Source organism: Ammodytes marinus, assembly GCF_949987685.1.
Source record: "Ammodytes marinus genome assembly, chromosome: 12".
Classification (NCBI taxonomy): Eukaryota; Metazoa; Chordata; class Actinopteri; order Uranoscopiformes; family Ammodytidae; genus Ammodytes; species Ammodytes marinus.
Window position 1 is genome coordinate 1,312,423 of NC_137216.1, and position 21,780 is coordinate 1,334,202.

At 42.0% G+C, this 21,780-nt stretch overlaps 2 protein-coding genes across 5 annotated transcripts in view; one reads left to right on the forward strand and one right to left on the reverse strand.

The window, feature by feature from the left end:
- Positions 1-9,595, reverse strand: part of rrp1 (ribosomal RNA processing 1) — a 106,263-nt gene extending 96,668 nt beyond the window's left edge. For both annotated transcript variants that reach the window (XM_080037806.1, XM_080037807.1), the window contains exons 1-4: positions 9,412-9,595; positions 8,896-8,978; positions 6,197-6,254; positions 5,999-6,084 (exon numbers count right to left, since the gene is read on the reverse strand). In XM_080037806.1, the coding sequence (XP_079893932.1) occupies positions 5,999-6,084; positions 6,197-6,254; positions 8,896-8,978; positions 9,412-9,538 (354 nt within the window). In that variant the 5' untranslated portion in view covers positions 9,539-9,595. The remainder of the gene's footprint in view (positions 1-5,998; positions 6,085-6,196; positions 6,255-8,895; positions 8,979-9,411) is intronic.
- A 9,372-nt stretch (positions 9,596-18,967) lies between these two features.
- slc37a1 (solute carrier family 37 member 1) overlaps positions 18,968-21,780 on the forward strand; it is a 117,471-nt gene continuing 114,658 nt past the window's right edge. For all 3 annotated transcript variants that reach the window (XM_080038015.1, XM_080038016.1, XM_080038017.1), the window contains exon 1: positions 18,968-19,062. The gene's annotated coding sequence lies outside the window, so the exon portion shown is untranslated. The remainder of the gene's footprint in view (positions 19,063-21,780) is intronic.

Sequence of the window (21,780 nt, forward strand, 5' to 3'; positions counted from 1 at the left end):
TTTTATGGTTGGGAATGTAAGAGGTAGCTAATTAGGGGGCCAAGCCCGAGTAGGGCTGGGACCGCGTTTTGCAGAGCAACGCGGTTCCCAAGCCCTGCGGGGCAGGGAACCCTATTGTTCTTGTAGGAATTTTTATTATTATTCCTCCACCCTAAAAGTGGTGCTGCAGCCCAAACCGTAAAGGGTTGGGACATGCCACTTGCATGACTAGTTCAGACCCCCGCACTCTCAGCATACAAAAAAATTCAGACATGCCGGCCACTAGGTGGCGCTACAACAAAGGAATAGGCGTTTTGGGCTATAACTTCCGCACCGAAAGTCCGACAGTCAAAAACTTTATATCCACAGATGCCCACAAATCAGCTGCATCTTTTGAGATAGGCCCCGCCCATTTGCGTATATATACATTTTTCGCTACATTGCAAAAACTGTGTCAGTCACCAAAACATACTCCACCTACAGTTTTCGCACGATTTGGACGAAACCAAAAGCATTATGCTCTCCCGACTCCCACGAGCAAAAGTTGGTCAAACAGTTTTTCTACGACCATCGGAAGACCAAACGGTAGCGCTTTAAAGATTCGCGAAAATTCCTTAAAAAAAAAAAGGGGGAATTTTCTTGAAACTGAAGGGAGACTATCATGGGGCATACCTGAGCCTATGGAAAAAATATGGGCAAGAAATTCCTATGTGGGCCGGACTTATTAAAAAAAAGAGTTTTTAATTTTTTTTGCCTGTTTTCGCCATTTTCTAAGTCTTTAGGCGGGAAAATTCAAAAAAGTGTCTTTACAATGGAGAGGTTGACAATTTGATTTTGCTATAACTCCCCAACCGAACATCGCACATTCAAAAACTTGACATCCACTTGTTTGGTACATTGAGCTGCATCTTTCTATCTAACGTAGTTTTGCGAATGTCATCCATAGGGGGCGCCAAAACCACAAAAAGCAAAGAAAACGCGTTTGGGGCTATAACTCCCACACCGAACATCGCACATTCAAAAACTTTACATCCCCGGATTCCGTGAAGCGAGGGACCGGCGCCGCGGACGACGACGCCCGATCCCGAGTCGCGTGGGAGGCTTGGCCCCCGTTCACAACTGCTCGCAGTTCTAGTTCTTCTTGATATGTTAGGCTATTGATATTGCCTTCCACCCTGCAAATCTCTTGCACACCTCCATACTGGATGTAACCCCAGACCAAGATTTTTCCGCCACCAAACTTAACTGTTTTCTGGGTGAATCTCGGATCCATGCAGGCTCCAGTAGGTCTCCTGCAATATTTGTGGCGGCTGTGATGGAATTCAACCGAAGATTCATCTGAGAAATCCACTTTCTGCCACTTTTCCAGCGTCCATCCTTTTAGCAGGCTGTGGGCATTAATTGCCTTTTGTTTAGTGCTGGTTTCTGGGCACTGATTTGACCAGGAAGGTGGATTTCTCCGATGAATCTTTGGTTGAATTACATCACATGGTTGCTCCATCGCATACTTCCATCTCTACATCGAAGTTCCTCAAGGCGAAGAAGATCAAGGTGCTCCAGGACTGGCCAGCCCAGTCACCAGACATGAACATCATTGAGCATGTAGAGCAGGTAGAATGAAAGAGGACTCATGGAAGACCAAACCAAAGAATATTGATGAACTCTGGGAGGCATGTAAGGCTGCTTTCTTTGCTATTCCTGATGACTTCAATAAATTGTATGAATCATTGTCGAACCGCATGGATGCAGTCTTTCAAGCTCATGTCATACAAGATATTAAATATGGATCTCACAGCACCACTACTTAATTCACTGATGTTATGCAACATATTTTGGTATTTGAAGTAAATTATTTGTTCAATTTTCACATTACTCTCTGTAGGCGACAACTTTTGTCCTGCCAAAATCTGACCTTTGTGTTTATTAAATTATCAGTGAAGTCAATTTATTTTAATATATTAAACATAATTTGGGAGGGTTTTAGCTTTCATATGAGACATTTCTAAAACCAATGGATTAATTAAAAGTCGGGTTATAAGATGTCGTTTCTACAAAATGGATAAGTGATAAGACTTGTGCCAGGGACTGTATGTTTTCACCCACCGACAAGAACATTCTCCTCCTATGCCGCTTTTCCACCGCACATGTAGCTCGACTCGACTCAACTCAACTCGGTTTGGTAGCAACACGGGTCGTTTTCCACCGCAAATAGTACCTCCTGGACGTGGGCGGGGTTGTCGTAAGGGGCTGAAAGCCTACTCCGGAGCAATGTAGCAAAGCAGAAATTACGAGCAGTTGTTGCACTATTAACTGAACCGACCGCCAAAAACACGGATGAAAAATGTTTAAGAAATACCCCCCTTGTATCGGTTTGCTAAAAGAAGTAGAAGAATATTGCTACGGGGCATTAAAAGGGATGGTTGTTGTCCCGATGTGTGACTCTGCCACACAGTCAGCTGTAGTGATGCGTCACGTACATCCCTATGCACGTAAACACGGGCATGATAAAGTTGACCGTTTAGTGCTTGTTTCAGGATACGTGTTTTCAAATGCAAGCCGTGTCTCAGCCTGAATATTTTATTGAGGTAATCAGTTCAGTCCGAGGCTTGTAATGTAATCGCTCGCTATCATGTCTGTCCCAGCTGGCTACTATCTATTTAGCCTAGCTGCTAGCTGCCCTACATGTCTCCTCTCGTATGTTTAAAGTAAAGTTTATTGGCGTGCGCCCAGAAGAGGGCGCACGCCAGTTTCTAAGAAAATATTGGGATTTATAAAAAACAAACTTGACGGGAAGATGTGCGGTCCTCCACGCAAACTCTGACCCATGCGTACGCACAGAAAGTGGAGAAAGGAGAAACGGCGACTCCGTCGGCACATGTATGAAGTGCGAGAATGAATGTGTTTGTGTAAAATTAATCCAGATAGGCCTATTATAAGCCATGTAGGTCTATCATATATTGGGAGTTCCTTTGAAAAACAGATGAAGCCATTCTTACAACTAATGAACAGATTTTTCCATGGAGTGATACCAACAAAAACAAAACGAATAAGGATCTTAAATAGCCTACAAACGGAGATATACGAGTGCAAATAAAAACAAAATAGAAACGTTCGAATAAGCTCTGCAGTTATTAAAGAATAACCTATCTGCATGTTGTGGAATTAATTCTGATAATATTGAGGTGGAATACAGCCTATTACTTTTACACTGACGCTGTTCTCGATGCCGCAGACAGGAGTGCAGTGTTAATTTTGGCAGCAAATTCTGATTTAGTCTTAGTCTTTTGAATATCACACCATTTAGTCTTAGTCCTATTCTAGTCATCTAAAATATTTTAGTGTTAGTCTAGTCTAGTCTACTAAATATAAGCAGATTTTAGTTTGACTAAATCTACAGTGGACTTCGTCGACTAAGTGTTTTTTTCTTCATTGAATGGTATTAAGTTTTGAATATGCAATACAGACACAGATTTAATGGTTGTAATACAAAACATGTATTCTATTTCATTAGTAATAATCTCACATAAAATCAGTGTACCTGACTGGATAGGGGGGAGGGGGGCTTTAAGAGCCTTTGCCCGGGGGTCCATTATCTCATGATCTGTCTATGAACCAACTGGATTCCACAATCTTTTTTCTTTTTGCGGGAAGCGTGCACAAGCATTATTTATAAAAAAAAATAAAATAAAGAAAATATTTTAAAAAAGTGGGGGGCCCCACACTAGGTCTTGAAACGGGCCCCGAGATTGTTAAGGCCGCCCCTGGGCAGCAGCAGCAGCACGCAGTTGAGGTGCTGATAAATTTGAGCAACTGCGCCTTCCTTTAAGCAACACTGCTGCCGCTGTGTGTGTTCGGACTTCTTTTGCATCAAAGCCTTTTAGGTAATACAATTAGAGGTTTTAATTGAACGCTGTCCATGCATTGAGTTGATTGTAACTTAAAAACAGAAACTAACGGACGGAGGCGGCAGTTTCACATGGCTCTGTGTATTCAAACTCGAGACAGAGCCTACTTCAAACAGATCGCGGAACTTAGCCGTTCCCCTAGACAACGTTAACGGGCAGGATATCCCCGACTATCATTTTTGTCCATCATACCGCAGTTTTTCAGCACAGCGGCTCACTCCACCCGCTCACACCTGCGCGGTCTCCCGTCGATTTTCACCGAAACAGGGTTGCATTCGCTGCTTTGCACTGATTGGATTTCTTCCCAACTTGTCCCACAAAAAGAGTAGTTCTGATTGGATCTCTTCTCCATTCGTCCCGCCCTAACAGTTTCGTCTAGTTCCTATTCGTAGACTACAGTGTCAGTTATATTAGTCTCAGTCTTCGTCATCACATCTGCCTTTTTATTTAGTTTTTATTTAGTTTACGTCCGTGAAAAAGGTTCGTAGACGAATATTTTTCGTCATAGTCTTAGTCTACGAAATTAACACTGCAGGAGTGCACCTTTTCATACACTAATGATAAGCCTACTGTACATCACATAGGCTACTGTGATTTTTTTCACGGTTTTTATTCCGTTTTATCTATGTGTTTTTCTTTGTGTTTAAGCACGTCGCAATTGTGTTTTGAAAGGGACTGTGAAGTTTATTATTAACCCTCCGCCGCCCGCCACTGCCCCGGGATGAATTCTCCGAATCTGTATCTCATGTGGGGTCTCAGTGCCCCCCGCTCGTGGCACAAACACTGTTGTGTGAGGATATGCACTTGTTTGCGTCCACTTTTATGTCGGATCACTTCTTTTTATTTCGGCCACAGCGTTCACAGAGATCGCCACAGGCTGCACTCTGACACCTTTACGCTCACACTGCCACCAAATTATATTTTCCCTGTTCGCCACTTTTCCAACGGGTACTTCGGTGTGACCGCAGTGATCCACACCGTGTGGTAGGGGTGGGAAAAAAAATCGATTTTCCGATTAATATCGATTCTCTCTCGGACGATTCTGAATCGATTCAGAAAAGTTAATAATCGATTTTTTTAATTTTTTTTTTTTTTATAATTTTTTATTTATTTTTTTTAATACTAATACTAATACTTCATGCGCCATTGCGCATGCACACCACACATGTGCGAGTTGTTTCCAAAGTGGCTTCAAAATGTCTGAGAGCAGCAAACCCATGACCTGCACCGGCTTTATCTCTGTTTACGTTTTTGTATGAGAGCTGAATTCCAAGACATACTTTTTGTACAATGTGTTGAAATGACATAGAAAATAATAGATAATAGAATAGAAATCCTATAGAAACATGATTTACGAGATTAGAAATAAAATAAAACTGAATCGGTTTAGTTTTTACATACTTCCATATTGTGTTGAAATGCAAGCTGCATTGATTATTGCACTGTTCATAGAAAGTCATATTTGTGACAAGAAAAGCTTTTTCTCTAATACAATATTAGAGAAGGCAATTCATCTGTTGATTGTCTTTAATGATCATCACAAAAGTAGGAAGTGATTAGCAAACTCTGAGTAGCAAACTCAGATGTGCATATAAATATATTTTTGAAATTCACACATGGGTATGTACATAAAAAATGTTTTGCATTGAAAATCGATTTTGAATCGAATCGTTGACCTCTGAATCAGAATCGAAAGGTGCCAAGAGATTCCCACCCCTACCGTGTGGAGTCTATTTTTCCATTTCCCTTTCAGTCGGCGATTGCCACTACCGACTTCATGCACTCAGTAAATGATATTAAGTCGGGCGTGTCGATGACTATGTATGGGTAAATATGGGCGGTACGTGAAGCCAGCGCCACATTTAGAGTTGATTGTGATTTATAAAGGGAAACAGGCGTAGGACGTGAGTGCGCACTGTTTTATAAATCCGAATATTTTTGTTCGCACGTACATCCTACATTTCTTCCGTACGCCAGCTTCCACGTGAATCCCACGCAAAGCTTTATAAATGAGGCCCCAGGTACCATGAAATTGCGGTGGAAACGCCAAAAATGAGAGTTGAGTCGAGTCGAGTTGAGCTGATACCATGCGGTGGAAAAGCGCCACTACTCACCTGGAAGAACTTGTCCATGCGCAGCCTGTCGATACCCGTCCACTCTCTCTTCAATGTCTGCAGGAAGCTCTCCAGGTATAACAACTCTACAGGAGACAGCATCATCATCATCATATGGACATGGCTTTTCCCTGCACCATCAACCCCTTTACTTGCTATTATTAAAATCATTCAAGAAATCATAAGGAAGCAACTTACGGCCGTCAATATTATGGAAGCTGTGGATCAGGGTGGAGATTTGGTTTGACAGCTCCTCCTAAAGCATGAGCAGAAATACAGAGGAGAGGGTTGCTTCACTCAACACAATCACATTTAAAAACTTTTCTGACCCACATTCAAATGACTTGGGATTGGGACTTGTGTTGTCTTGAAAAATTAGTTCAGTTGATACTTCTAAAAACACATTTAGTATACAATTTTTTCCCAATGACTCAAATAGTCAATTGATTGATATAAGTAAAAAGTATTCAAATGAAAGATATTTAATGGTTCCAGCCTCTCAAGTGCAATTCCTGGACTTTGTTTGCCATCAGTGACAGCAACTAGGGTTGCTGAAAATTCCCAAAATGTACCGTTTCTAAATCCCGGGAATATAGAGCCACCTCCCAGGAAATCCCTGGAAATTGTCTTAAAAGAGGAAGTGTCTTTTTAATACTTTATGGTGCGCAAACGTGTACTCGTCCGAGTGATTTCTTGGGTAGGTTATAGCCATATAGGGCAGACTGGATGTAAGCGCTAGAACTAAGGGCACTAAAATAAGTCATCTCAAGGCTTTTCAGACGGGAGGAGACGTTTTGTCTGTGGAGGTGGAGAGAGGAGGCTCCGCGAGGAAATGCTGTGTGGTAACCATGGAAACAGCCTTTGTTTACTATCGTATCCCTTAAAGTGGCTACGAGGAACTTTGGCGGCTGGCGGCCCCTTTGGGGCTGTTTTCTAGCTTGTGCCAGTGCGAGGGTCAAATAATTAGGACGCAATATAGTGCATGTCCGTGTTGAAAGTGTGAGGGCACGGAAAGGTCAAGAGGGTAACCCGAGCTAATTTTAAATCATGATGTTTATCTGTTGCTTGGCGACCAAAATGGACAAAGGTGTGCAGTGCAGTCCAGGACGATCACCCAAAAATATGAGCAGCATCTTGTGGAAGTCAATTTGTGAGCTTCCCCGCTAGTTTGGACGAGTGGAGCAGCAGCCAGTGTACAGCACCGTGTGAGTTAGAGATTATTCGATTATTTGCCCCAGACGGAGTAAGGTATGGCTTCTATTTTTAATGTTAAAAGAGGCAACACTGCAGGCAGTGTTAATTTTGGCAGCAAATTCTGATTTAGTCTTAGTCTTTTGAATATCTCACCATTTAGTCTTAGTCCTATTCTAGTCATCTGAAATATTTTAGTCTTAGTCTAGTCTACTAAATATAAGCAGATTTTAGTTTGACTAAATCTACAGCGGACTTCGTCGACTAAGTGTTTTTCTTCATTGAATGGTATTAAGGTTTGAATATGCAATACAGACACAGATTTAATGGTTGTAATACAAAACATGTATTCTATTTCATTAGTAATAATCTCACATAAAATCAGTGTACCTGACTGAATAGGGGGGAGGGGGGCTTTAAGAGTCTGTGCCCGGGGGTCCATTATCTCATGATCTGTCTATGAACCAACTGGATTGCACAATCTTTTTTCTTTTTGCGGGGAGCAGGCACAAGCATTATTTATAAAATAAAATAAAATAAAATAAAGAAAATATTTTAAAAGAGTGGGGGGCCCCACACTAGGTCTTGAAACGGGCCCCGAGATCGTTAAGGCCGCCCCTGGGCAGCAGCAGCACGCAGTTGAGGTGCTGATAAATTTGAGCAACTGCACCTTCCTTTAGGCAACACTGCTGCCGCTGTGTGTGTTCGGACTTATTTTGCATCAAAGCCTTTTAGATAATACAATTAGAGGTTTTAATTGAACGCTGTCCATGCGTCGGAGTTGATTGTAACTTAAAAACAGAAACTAACGGACGGAGGCGGCAGTTTCACATGGCTCTGTGTATTCAAACTCGAGACAGAGCCTACTACAAACAGATCGCGGAACTTAGCCGTTCCCCTAGACATCGTTAACGGGCAGGATATCCCTGACTATCATTTTTGTCCATCATACCGCAGTTTTTCAGCACAGCGGCTCACTCCACCCGCTCACACCTGCGCGGTCTCCCGTCGATTTTCACTGACACAGGATTGCATTCGCTGCTTTGCACTGATTGGATTTCTTCCCAACTTGTCCCACAAAAAGAGTAGTTCTGATTGGATCTCTTCTCCATTCGTCCCGCCCTAACAGTTTCGTCTAGTTCCTATTCGTAGACTATAGTGTCAGTTAAATTAGTCTCAGTCTTCGTCATCACATCTGCCTCTTTATTTAGTTTTTATTTAGTTTACGTCCGTGAAAAAGGTTCGTAGACGAATATTTTTCGTCATAGTCTTAGTCTACAAAATTAACACTGACTGCAGGTCATTTACAATTCTTTGGAAAAAGTGACAGCCCTAGAGCATGGTGAATATCACCATCGAATGGGAAGAAAAGTATAACACTTTTCAGCTATGCCAGCATGCATGTACGTGTGTTTGAGGAGCAGAGACTTGACAATTTCACGGGATTGCGGCCGCTTGTCACTCCTGTAGAAACCCGATTCCCTCTCTCCACTCCATGTCATTAAAAATGTATTGCCAGACACGTCAATCACCTCCCGCCTGAAAAGGCCATGATGGCCAGAATATCTTTTATTAGTTAGACCACTTTAATGAAAAATATCACACCCAAAATAAAAAATAAATAGGAAAGATCTTTTCCTGATAGGTAGCCTAGTTCAGAGATATGTCTTTTTTTTCTTAACTCCATGAGTGCAGTAGAAACATACCTGGAGCAGCGGTTTGTCCTGCATCCACAAGCAGTAGAAGAGACCTTTCCAAAGCTTCAGCAGCTCTTCACTTCCAAAGCCACCTGTGAACAACAAATGCCCCTCAGTCAGTCAGTACATGTTAGCTAGCAGTGGTCAGCGGTTCTTTTAACCATTTGTAGGATGGGTCTTCTACGATCTGCAGTTACAGACTCGGTGTACTGTTAACGTCCCACTAATACATGATGTAGCATCGTGTTAAAGCTAATTGGTGAGCCGCTGTAAAATTAGCTAAATGCGCCTTCACATTGCTCTGCACGTGTATCAACACCCAAACATGCGTCAGACTGGCACCCGTTCCCTTTCGAACAGAAATGTCTGTGTTGAAAAGGAATCAGTCGGTAATAAGCATCAAGGGGTCATAACTACTGTTGCAATGTTCAATCAAATTTAAGATTTCTTAAGTATTTAGCTTTTTTTTTTTTAACCAGCTCTGCCTAAAGCTAGCTAGCCAACGCAGACATGATGAACACGTACCTGTCGCGTGCTGAGAGCGGACACGGATGTATTTCCTCAGTTTCTTTATAGCCTTAGTTCGGATGGGCTTCTCGTTGCAAGCTAATCTCTGGGCGAACTGGATCTCTGGCTCCAGTAGCGACGCCATGCTCCCACCGATTCACGTGGAGACTCTTCACTTTGCTTCGCTACGTCTTCTTCCCACGTTTCCTCAGTTAGGCGCGGACTGATGACGCACTAAGAGCTGCTCTAACGCATCGCATCGCAAACAACTAAAAGGTGCATACCGCCACCTACTGTACAAGAGTGTGTAACACAATATCAATTACCTACACTGGAGAAAAATCAAACAAACAAACAAACAAACAAACAAAACAAAACAGACCAAGCCAAGCCAATCCAAAACAAACAATAAGTTATATTCTACCCAACAACCTTCAGATACTGCTCGCATTGGCAGTAAAAAAAATACTGTGATATGATATGGTCAACACTCTTCTAATATTATGGTAACCTTGTCTTTTTTGTATGAAACCTTGTTGGTCAAGGTTAATCAACCGAGGGAGATACTTATCCAATCTGTTTGAAAAGGCTTGACAGAATATTTTCGTGTCACATCCCATTAAACTTATTGGTCTATAAGACGAGCATTCGGTTGGGGGCTTGTTTGGTATTAATATGAGGGTAATTAGGGCTAATCTTAATGAATCTGGGAGAGTCCCTACAATTAAAGATTCTTTATACATGTCAAGAAGTGGTTTCACAAGTTGCTTTTGAAATATTTTGTAGAATTCTATCGGTAACCCGTCTGGAACTGATGCATTACCACTGTTAATGTTCCCTATAGCTTTATAAAGTTCCTCTGCGGTTAATGGGCTATCTCATATAGTTTTTCCATCATCTGATATCTTCCGAAATGTTAATTGGTCAAGGAATGCATTCTGCTCTGTTCCATTTTCTGTTTGTTATAGGGGAGAACGGGGGAATCTGAGGCATCGGGTAATGTGAGCCACCCCCTGTATCTAGGCAACGGAAAACATTTGTGGTCATGTGAGATATATATTTTCAAGCCCCTCTCATTTCCCCATGGCCCTGAAAGAGAGGACCTCATGGTGCTGTGGTAAGCATGTTTTTTTCACCAAAATAGGTATTTTGCATGTAAAAGTAAATTTTCTTGCTGTCAACTTAATCAACTGTTGTGTCAAAGCAAATGTATTCACATTAGGGGTGTGAACGTTTACAAAAATGCCTAACCGTGTACACGACGAATTTTTTTTCGTGTACACGGTTAACCGTTACGTCATTGTCCTTGTGCCCCCGCCGTCTTGTAGGCGCGCGCGCACACACACACATACGCGTTCGTTCGCTTGTAAACACACAATTGACATGAACTACGCTCGTTTACACACCTCTTATAATAGGTCCATGGTACACACACACACACACACACACACACACACACACACACGTTCGCCGTCATAATCGCGCTTCACTCATTTCCTGATTAATATAGCCTATCGCTTTCTACATGTCCACGTTAAAAGCATGTGGAACAGGTGTTATAAAGTTCGGGCTACTTACGAGCGTAGTTCACGTCAACCGGGTAACTTTAATCTTTAGGTTATCTTTCATCACTCTTCAATGGCTGTGAGTCGAGTCCCAGCACGGCGACTCCCCGTGTGTGTGTGCGCGCCGATACACACTCACTCACACACACTCGCCGAGGGACAGACAGATTCTCGGCAGACTAGCTTTCATCCCGAATGACTTTATTAGTGAGGTAAAATCAATAAATGCGTGTCTCCAGAACATATTTAAAAACTTTGAAATTTGAAGGAAAAAAAAAAAAAAAAACGGTTTTCGTTTATTGATTTTTCCTAAACGGTTATGATTTACTAAACGGTTACACGTGTACACGTGCACACCCCTAATTCACATAGAAAAACGTCTATCATGCGTGTTGATGAACTACCAACATATAAAAACCATGTGATTATATTAGCTAAAGATTAGCCTGAAATGTTAAGAGAGGTAGTTTTTTCTCAAATTGTGGTGGTGGGCCATCATGCCAAGGAAATACACCAGGAAGACGTCCTGGGGCAACCACACGGAAAGAGCACCTTCTCATCTTTCCCTGTAACCTTCAGGGCTGGAATGTAGAGTAGGCCTGGTTGTAGAGTATGACAGGCTGATGTTATAATCCAGTTGGGTCTTCTCCTGTGTTCTGAGTCCCAGGCTGTTCTCGCTGGTTATGATTTTCCTATGCTTTGACCCCCAGACACAAGCTGGCTCTAAGGGTCCTGTGTTCTGACCCACAGACTGTGTTCTAATCTAACTGGTTCTATCTTTCATTCGAATCTTATTAAAACCTTTTGAATATAATATGTTGTATTTGATTTTGTTCAGAGTTACTTTCAAGTGTTTAGAAAATTTGCTTTGCTTAATTGACCAAACCCCATCATTCTTTTACTAGTCTGACATTAGTTCTGGAATGTGTGGCTAGCTTTCAGGATTCTTACTGTTACAATATGTGTTGTTATGGTAGTTTCAGAGTGGAAAAAGTAAGTGGATCAGTTTACCCCACAGCTGGGGTAAAGTGAGCCACATGACAACTTTTTTTTAAAACAACCATATTTCTGCTAATGCCCATTTCTAGGAAACATCCTGAATTAATGGGAAATGTGTAAATTTGAGTGATAACTCATTTTAGCTCGCTTAGAGGGGAGCAAATGTAAAAAGTGGCTCAGATTACCCCGTTCTCCCCTACAACATTTCATAGAAGTCCCTGAAATTATTATTTACCTCAAACGGGTCTGTGATCAGATTGCCAGTTGATTTAATACTACTGATTGTTCTTTCTGCTTGTATTTTCTTTATTTTCCATGCTAGTATTTTACCTGATTTCTCCCCTTGGTTGTAATATGTTTGTTTAGTCCACATTAGACTATAGCTACTTTGTCAGATGATATCTTATCATATTTGGCCCTCAGTCAGAACAGACAGATTGTGTAATTTTTCTGGATCATTATATATTTCAGTCTCAACTTTTTTAATTAGGGCTCTAAAGTTCGAAACTCTTGGTTGAACTGTTTAGTTTTAGAGCGTCTGTAACTTATTATCTCTCCTCTTATGTAGGCTTTGAACGCCTCCCACCGGATGCTGGCCGTAGTTTCATCTGTGTTTAATTAAAAAAAAATGTAATGCAACTCTCCACAAATTGAAGAAAAGCTGGATCTTATAAAAAATACACCTGTAACTTCACCACATTAATGCACTGCGGTCTTCAAGCAATGAGTTATCTAGCATCATCTCAGATCTATAAGTGTGATAAAACATGATAAAAACCATCAAAACAGACATTGGAAAGGATTTATACCAGCTCTGCCATTGTAGGCTCATACACATTCACCCATCTGTCGCGCTGCATGTGCACCGGCAGTGAGACGGGTGCCGGTTCTCTCTTCTGTTTGGTTATCAGTAGTGGGATCCCTGAAAAGTTTATTTGCCGATTACATGCAGAGCGAGTGACTGAGAGATCGACTTTATGAAACGCGCACACTATAAGTGATCACTGTATGAATGAAGAGCGATTTAACACTTATATTAATATAAATAAATCGCTTACTTCACCTTTAAAATTAGGTGATAGCTCCATGGACATCAAAAAATCGAAGTCGATTCGTGAGTTAATTTTATATGAGCTTGAGTAACAAGAGTATTATTTATCATTAGGGTTTTGTATTATCCATATTTCAATGAATCTTAGATCTTTCATATAGTTGGTCAGTGTTTTCCTAGTTTGCACATGCGCCGCATCAGTTTGGGTGGATCTGTCTAGCAACTGGGTCAAGGGCGCTGTTAAAATCCTCTCGTATAATGTTAAGTCCCTCCAAGGCAGAAATAGTGAGAACAAATCTTTCAAAAACAGAGGGGTTGTCCTCTTTAGGACCATAAGATTACATTTATGCTTCAAAATATTACCTGAAACTATAATATATACCAGATTGGTCTCTGATAGTTTTTTAATTGAAATAGGATAGATCTACAGTATGTATGAGAATTACCACACCCCTTGCACAAATATTTAATGAAGCATGAAACACTTGACCTGGCCATCTTTTGGTCAAACGATGTATGCCGGAGGCATTCAAATGTGATTCTTGTAAAAGACTATAAGATTGAAGGTATTTTATCCGGTTCAACACCGGTTTAAGTTTAGCCAGTTTTTTTATATCCCGTACATTCCAACTTATTACTTTAATAACTTATAGCACTAATATAATATAGCACTACTTTGTTGTATGCTGTCCATTATTTTCTATCTTGACAATTTTGTTCGATCCCACATAACAAAAAGAAAACAAAAGAAAGAAAGAAAAGAAATGGATGCAAATGTATGTACATTACAAAGAAACACGAACAGATAACCCCCTATCCCTATCCCCAGACACACACAAACAATAGGTCTGAGCCTCAGCATTTCCCCAACTGAAATGCATTCCCTTCCCCTTCTGTTCAGACTGTGAGGAACGTTGATCCACAGCATTTGAGGAGCAACTAGTCAATTAACCTGACCTTAGCAACAGAACAATCGTGCCCGTCCAACATGCACTTTAAACATTATAGTAGTTTCACCCTTTCAAAACATTATATTAGGTTATATAAACCAACCCTGGCCTATACAATAACAATCATATTCAGTAGACCTACACTCAACAAAAATATAAACGCAACACTTTTGTTTTTGCTCCCATTGTTCATGAGATGGACTTAAAGATCTAAAATTCATTCCAGATACACAATTGTACCATTTCTCTCAAACATGGTTCACAAATCTGTCTAAATGTGTGATAGTGAGCACTTCTGCTTTGCTGAGATAATCCATCCCACCTCACAGGTGTGCCACATCAAGATGCTGATCTGACATCATGATTAGTGCACAGGTGTACCTTAGACTGTCCACAATAAAAGGCCACCCTGAAATGTGCAGTTTTGTCTCACAGCAAAATGCCACAGATGCCACAAGCATTGAGGGAGCGTGCAATTGGCATGCTGACAGCAGGAATGTCAACCAGATCTGTTGCTCGTGCATTGAATGTTCATTTCTCCACCATAAGCCGTCTCCAGCAACTTCGCACAGCCATTGAAGAGGAGTGGACCAACATTCCACAGGCCACAATTGACAATCTGATAAACTCTATGCGAAGAAGATGTGTTGCACTGCATGAGGCAAATGGTGGTCACACCAGATACTGACTGGTTCTGAGTCCCCAGACCCCCAATAAAGCAAAAAGATGCACATTTCAGAGTGGCCTTTTATTGTGGACAGTCTAAGGCACACCTGTGCACTAATCAAGATGTCAGATCAGCATCTTGATGTGGCACACCTGTGAGATGGGATGGATTATCTCAGCAAAGCAGAAGTGCTCACTATCACACATTTAGACAGATTTGTGAACAATGTTTGAGAGAAATGGTACAATTGTGTATCTGGAATGAATTTTAGATCCATCTCATGAAAAATGGGAGCAAAAACAAAAGTGTTGCGTTTATATTTTTTTTGAGTGTATAACTATGGGGCGACTGTGGCTCAGGTGGTAGAGCGGGTCGGCCAATGATCAAAGGGTTGGCAGATCAATCCCCTCCCTGCCACTTGTGTCATGGTTGTTGTGTCCCTGGGCAAGACACTTCTTGTGAATGTTGATAGTTAGCCTGCTATCGGTGTATGAATGTGTGTGTGAATGGTAACGTACATGGGAACAGGCCTTCTTTGAAAAAGAGTCTCCAGTCTCAAAGGGATGTACCTGTATAAACAAAGAAAAAGTAGGCTTAATATGATTAACAACAGCTGCTATGTAGCCTAAACAAAAGAAATTCTGCTTATAAAAATATTTTAACAAAAAATAAATAAAGGCCACAATCGAAAGAAAATTCACCTTTTCAAAACATAATATTAGGTTATATATAAACCCTGGCCTTTGCGATAACAATCATATTCAGTAGACCTATTATAAGTAACCACAGCTGCTATGTAGCCTAAACAAAAGCATTTTGCTAGTAAAAATATTTTAACAAAAAATAAATAAAGGCCACAATCGAAAGAAAATGTGTGTTCTCCTACACACATAACTCAGCTGTACACATGAACAGTTACTAACTCACAAAGGCATTATTTGTGTTATGATTAGACGCTGGTTGGACCCAAGAGCAGGCAGAGACAGTATTGGATAAATAAAAAGGTTTATTGAATGAGGTGGAGAAGCTGGGGGTAAATGAGGAAGCCGGGGGAAGTGCGAGGCAGGTGAGCTGGAGTGAGAGATCCGGGTAACTGCAGGCAGAGGAAACAAAGTTAGGATGTGATCACAAAAAAACACAACAGGAGACGAGAGAGAGAGAGCGAGGTAGAGCCAGGTATGTATAATTACCACTGGAGTGCGAGGAACGCTCTGGCACTGACTGCAGGGAAACCAGGGGTAGATGTAGGTGAGTTGATTAGTGATGAGAACCAGGTGTGGAGACAGACAGGGGGAGTGGCAGAAGGAGGAGGAAGAACACGCACAGCAGCCAGCTGTGATCACCACAGAACCCCCTCCTCAATGGACGCCTCTTGGCGGCCTATGCTTATCTGGGTGGGCCAAATGAAAATCATGGACGAGAGAGGGGTCGAGGATAAGACCCCGAGAAATCCAGGTCCTCTCCTCTGGCCCATAACCCTCCCAGTCTGCGAGGTATTGGTACCCCCTGCCCCGACGACGTATGTCAAGCAACCGCCGGACGGTGAAGGCAGGGTGGTCGTCAACCAGAAGGGGCGGAGGGGGGGGGGGGGAACGACTGGGGGGAGAGCGGGCTGGTGGAGACTGGCTTCAACTTAGAAACGTGGAAGGTGGGGTGGACGTGCAAAGAAGGGGGCAGCTTGAGCTTCACAGCAGAGGGGTTGATAATGGCAACAATCGGGAAGGGACCAACGAAACGAGGGGTAAGTTTCTTAGAACCAGTTTGCAGTGGGAGATCCTTGGATGAAAGCCATACCTGCTGTCCCACCTGGTAGGCAGGAGCGGGAGCCCTGTGGCGATCCGCCATGCACTGGTTTTGTTCCGCAGAGCGCAGCAGAGCGGAGCAAGCGCCCTTCCACACCCTGCGGCAACGGCGGAGATGGTGCTGGACAGAGGGAACGGAGATGTCGTCCTCTTGAGAGGGAAATAAGGGTGGCTGATACCCCAGGGAACACTCAAAGGGGGACATGTTGGTAGCAGCACAGGACATAGAGTTATGGGCATACTCAATCCAGGGTAGATGGTCGCTCCAGGCAGAGGGGTTGCGTGCAGCCACGCAACGCAGTGCAGTACCGAGGTCCTGGTTAGCTCTTTCCGCCTGCCCATTTGTCTGCGGATGGTAACCGGATGACAGGCTGACCGTGGCCCCCAGCGCACGGCAGAAAGCCTTCCACACTTGGGAAATGAATTGGGGACCACGGTCAGAGACGAGGTCCAAGGGAATCCCGTGGAGGCGAAAGACATGCTGCACCAGCAGCTGGGCAGTCTCGGTGGCAGTGGGGAGCTTAGGTAGGGCAATGAAGTGCACAGCTTTAGAAAATCTGTCCACAACGGTGAGTATGACTGTGTTGCCCTTTGAGGGAGGAAGACCAGTAACAAAATCAAGGCCAATATGAGACCAGGGCCAACTGGGAACAGGGAGGGGGCGTAGCAGGCCAGCAGGGGGTTGATGGGAGGACTTGGCCCGAGCACAAACCGTGCAGGCCAGCACGAACGCCCGGGTGTCAGAGTCCATCGCTGGCCACCAAAAATGCCTTTTCAATAGTGACAGGGTGCGACCCACACCAGGGTGACAGGCAAAGCGCGATGTGTGGCCCCACACCAGAACTTGCGAGCGCACCAAACTGGGAACAAAGAGGCGGTTAAGAGGGCCGTTAGCATGAGTAGATTCTTCATCATACCTCTGTTCCTTTTCTTCTCCATGGTACTGCAGGTGTAGGTCATATCGTCTGTCCTCCAGTGTCCCGGCTAGAGATGAGAGGTTCAGGCTCAATGTCACATTAGCCCTCAACACTAGCATTCACTCTGGCGTAGGCTGTCTGTAATGCTGTAATACAGAGATATTCTGATAGGGTATAATATAATTCTTAATTCAGTGGCCATATTCTGTGTGATTGTCATCAAGGTAGCTAGCATGACCTGCTAAAAATAAACATTCAGTAGTAGGCTACTATGATAACAACGTTAGCTACGTTAGCTTCAAACACTGGGCCTAGGGCTAAATGTTAGCAACACACACAAGTGAACTACACTGTAGTAGCATAACTAAAGCTAATAAGACAGTAAAATGTAATGTACAGCTAAGCTGATAAGTGACTTACATGATCGGCAATCAGCACGGGGTCGGTGAAGTCTGAAGTAAAGAAAGGCAGCTCCAGCAGGCATCAGCTAGACATAGCCGCTCTGCAAAGCCAGCAGCCTTCTAGCCAAAGTTACTAAACTCTTCTTTGGAGAAATGGACGCTGGAAATGCTGGAATTGTTGTCACCAAAAACGTGGTCCACTGCAGCAAAACAACTCCACGGCAGTTTTAAAAATAATGCACTGACGTTGAGCTCATTCAGTCCTGCCATCTACCGTACCGTTCTGTGTCTCTGGGCATAAACGTACCCTTGTCTGTGGGACTGCGCTCATGTGATTGGCTGAAAACAAGGAAGACATCCGATTGGCTATAGCTAGTTCCTGGTTGAAAAAAACGCATTTGTGAAACCAGCGACCTCAGGGCAGTCTCATAAATCCACACACAAATACAGATCAATTCACACATCAATGCAAGGAAGTTCACAAATTAAAAGCATTTTGTAAATTCAAATGTAACAGTTTGTATATAAATGTAACAACATCCAAACACATTTTTGATGAAAATTCTAAATCTTTTTTAAATTAATATATTTATGGATTTATATTACATTTATTTAAAACAAGACACATTTGTGTGTGGAACGGAAATGTGTTTGTGAAACTTTTTATTATAGATGGATTTATTTTACATTTATATATGACGGTATCCATTTGTGTGTGCATTGAAATGTATTTGTGAGAAGAGAGTCATTTATATATAAATCACAAAATACAAGTGTGAACCCTTCTCTGTGCATTCATTAATATTGATACCCGTCTGATTCCATAGCATCATGGCAGTCTCACTCATATCAAGCACTGTAAAGTATTACAGTGCTTGATATGAGTGAAATATGCCTAGCTTTTTTTTGTAAGGAAAATGTCCCAAATCTACTTATGATGGCTCTATTCTATGGTGTATAGAGCATAATGATGACGTTGTAGATATTTCATTTGTGTAGCTCGGTGTTCTAATAATTTTGGCCACCACTGTAAATACGAATTGGAGAATAATCATCCTTTAGAATACTATGAAATACGTGACGGTCTGTGCCATTTCAGTGATAGGAGACGTATCTATTTTTTTTATAGTGGAGCACAGTGAGCGGCTCTGGTCGAACATCAAACAACCATCTGAACACAGCCGGGAATGACGTCAGAGCAGCTGTGTTCGCGTGGCTGTGAGGTGACAGTCGCTAGCTTTCACACTACAAGGAAGTGGACGATACGTCGCTCAAGTCAAGGCACACAAACACTAGCCGGTCGACTTCTTCGTACATGTAAGTTCATCAGGAGGAAAAGACAGTTTGTGTTGACATTTGTCCGGGACGAGACCGACCGATGCTTGTCGTCTGAGCGCATTTTAATGTTGTGGTCTAGTTAGCTGTCGTTCCAATCAGGAAGCTCTTCTGTAGCCTGCCGTTTAACCCCATGTTGTCTCAAGCAGCATAACGTTAGTAAGGTGAAATGACATTTTGGGACAGTCAAGGTTTATCTGTTAACAAGCTTTATCTCTGATATATTTTTCGTTCAATTATTGGTAACTGGAGATTGTTTTCAATACCGGTTAGGCTACTGTTCGAGATGTGATACACACAAAGCACATGAGAAAAAATGTCGCCAAATATACAGTACGTAGGCTGGCTTCAGATAATGTTCACGTTTGAAGTTTCCGATGCTTTTCTCTGCCTCAGCTTACACTTTAGTGTTGTCATTTAAAGAGAGGAACACAGCCATGTTTCTGGGGTCTGAACCTAGAAACGGCGCAGGATGCAGCAGGAGCAACTGGTTTGGTGACATTCCAGCTGTATGGAGTTTCATGTTATCATCATAAGATGAAGCTAATTCATCATATTTACATGGTGGCAATGATGATAGAAGTCTACCCGTCAAGGCCTCAGGACTCAAATGCAGACAGGAGTTAAAAAATCACGATTTCCAAGGGTCTTCCAACTAACAGATCAAAAGCTACGGTGTGCCCCCTTTGTTTAGGTAGGCCTACCCTTTGTTTACATACCAGTTTACAGAGACTAAGCCAGTGCTTCTCAATTATTTTCTGTCATGCCCCCCCCTAGGGGACAGACATTTTTTCGCGCCCCCCCTAAATTGAAATACTATTGAGAACCTGCCAATATTTATTTATTTATCTGTACAAAACCACTGTATGAGTTTCTGGCACGAGCATTCTGCATACAATCACCTTATTATCAAATTAGATAACAAAAATTAGCTGAGATAACTTCTGCAGCAAAAACATTCAAAGTTCAGTTTATTAGCTCAATTTGTAACATTTAAACAAGACTGCTCAGTCTGTGTGAATCTCAGGACAGAGAAACAAGAGCAAATGATTCACTGAGGTTTTCATTTCATTCAAAATTTTTTAAACTGTAAACATAGTTAAGGTGGTGTTTTTTTATTATTATAGGCCAATAGGCCTTCTTTGATGCGATAACCAATAATTCATTAACGTTATTATTAGTCTACTTGCTTGATTTCTTTTTAAATAACCTGCAGAGACACTTGGAGACACATGTGGACATTTATTTACTGCAAATCGCGGCCTTTCGCGCGGATATGGCCATACACAAGCACACATAGCGCTTGCTAGCACTTAAAAATTTTATTTTTATTTTTTTTTCATATCCGTCAGTTGGAAATCAAGGCAGCCCGCGCCCCCCCCCCTGACAACTCACGGCGCCCCCCAGGGGGGCGCGCCCCACCATTTGAGAAGCACTGGACTAGGCTGTGTATAAACGCCAGATTTCTTTTCAGCGCATGCACACTCAGTTGGCCATGGGCCAGTCCAGATATCGGTACCATCTGGGTGGGCTAATTCTAGTTGTGAGTTTTTATATCCTATATTTTGATGTGATAGACCTTTTATATTGGAAGCTTTTTAATGGTTATTTACGGAGCCCCTCTGGTGACATCTGTGAAAAAAAAAATATTTTTGCTCGACTTAGTGATCTGTTTGCATGACTTAATAATCTGTGGCCACAATTTATTAAATTGTGGGAACGAGATAATTAATTTGTGGCCACCATTTAGGCCTAATAAATTGTGGAAACGAGATAATTATTTTGTGGCCACAGTTTAATAATTCGTGGGAACGAGATACTTATGTTGTGGCCACGAATTAACAATTATAAAAGGAGTGTGTGCTGTGTTGTCTATCGTTGCAGCAGGGGTTAGACCATGTCGGCTATGGACAAGATAGAAGTAATATCGTTCTATTTTAACCTCGGAATGATTTACAATGACATTTAATGACATTTTATTTCATGACTAAATAATATGCTGATCTAACATAAAAAAAGCATGAAATGAGGCAGCCAGTAAGTAGGCTTCCTCTGCCTCACTGAAGGGGGCGTATGCGTGAGCCAACAGGGTTTACAGGATACTTCCGTTACCTTCACAACCTGTAGCCTACTTAGTTGAGCTGGCTTTATTGATCCATTATTCCGTTTGGCTATTTTTCGTATTTATTTGTGTAAGGTAATGAAAGGCAGATGTTGGAACTGAAATTTGAATTAACCTTAAAATACGATCAGCTGGTTCAGTAACTGAACCAGCTGAACTTCAGTAGACAGCTGTCACTTCGGCCGCGGCGCAATGACTGAATAAAGATTGTCAACACGTAGGAAGAATAAAAACATGTATTTGGAGAGATATGCCCGAAGTTACTACTTTGCAACCTCGTTGATGACCAACGAGCGCGCATGCATCCAGCGCAGGCGGAAGTACATAGGCTTCGATTTCACCCCGTTCACCCAAGGCTGAATTAAAAGTAGGCTACATGTTTTTCTAAATGTTGGTCATCAACTTTGGACACATATGTTGAAAAAATTAAATAATAATTTAACTCTGGATATTTCCAACACCTATTTTTTTATGCAAATATAATTATAGTTAGATTTTGCCAAATGAATATATTTATTCCAACATTTAAAAAAAAATAGTTATAAAAAATATTGTTTTAATGTTAGTAATCAACTGGC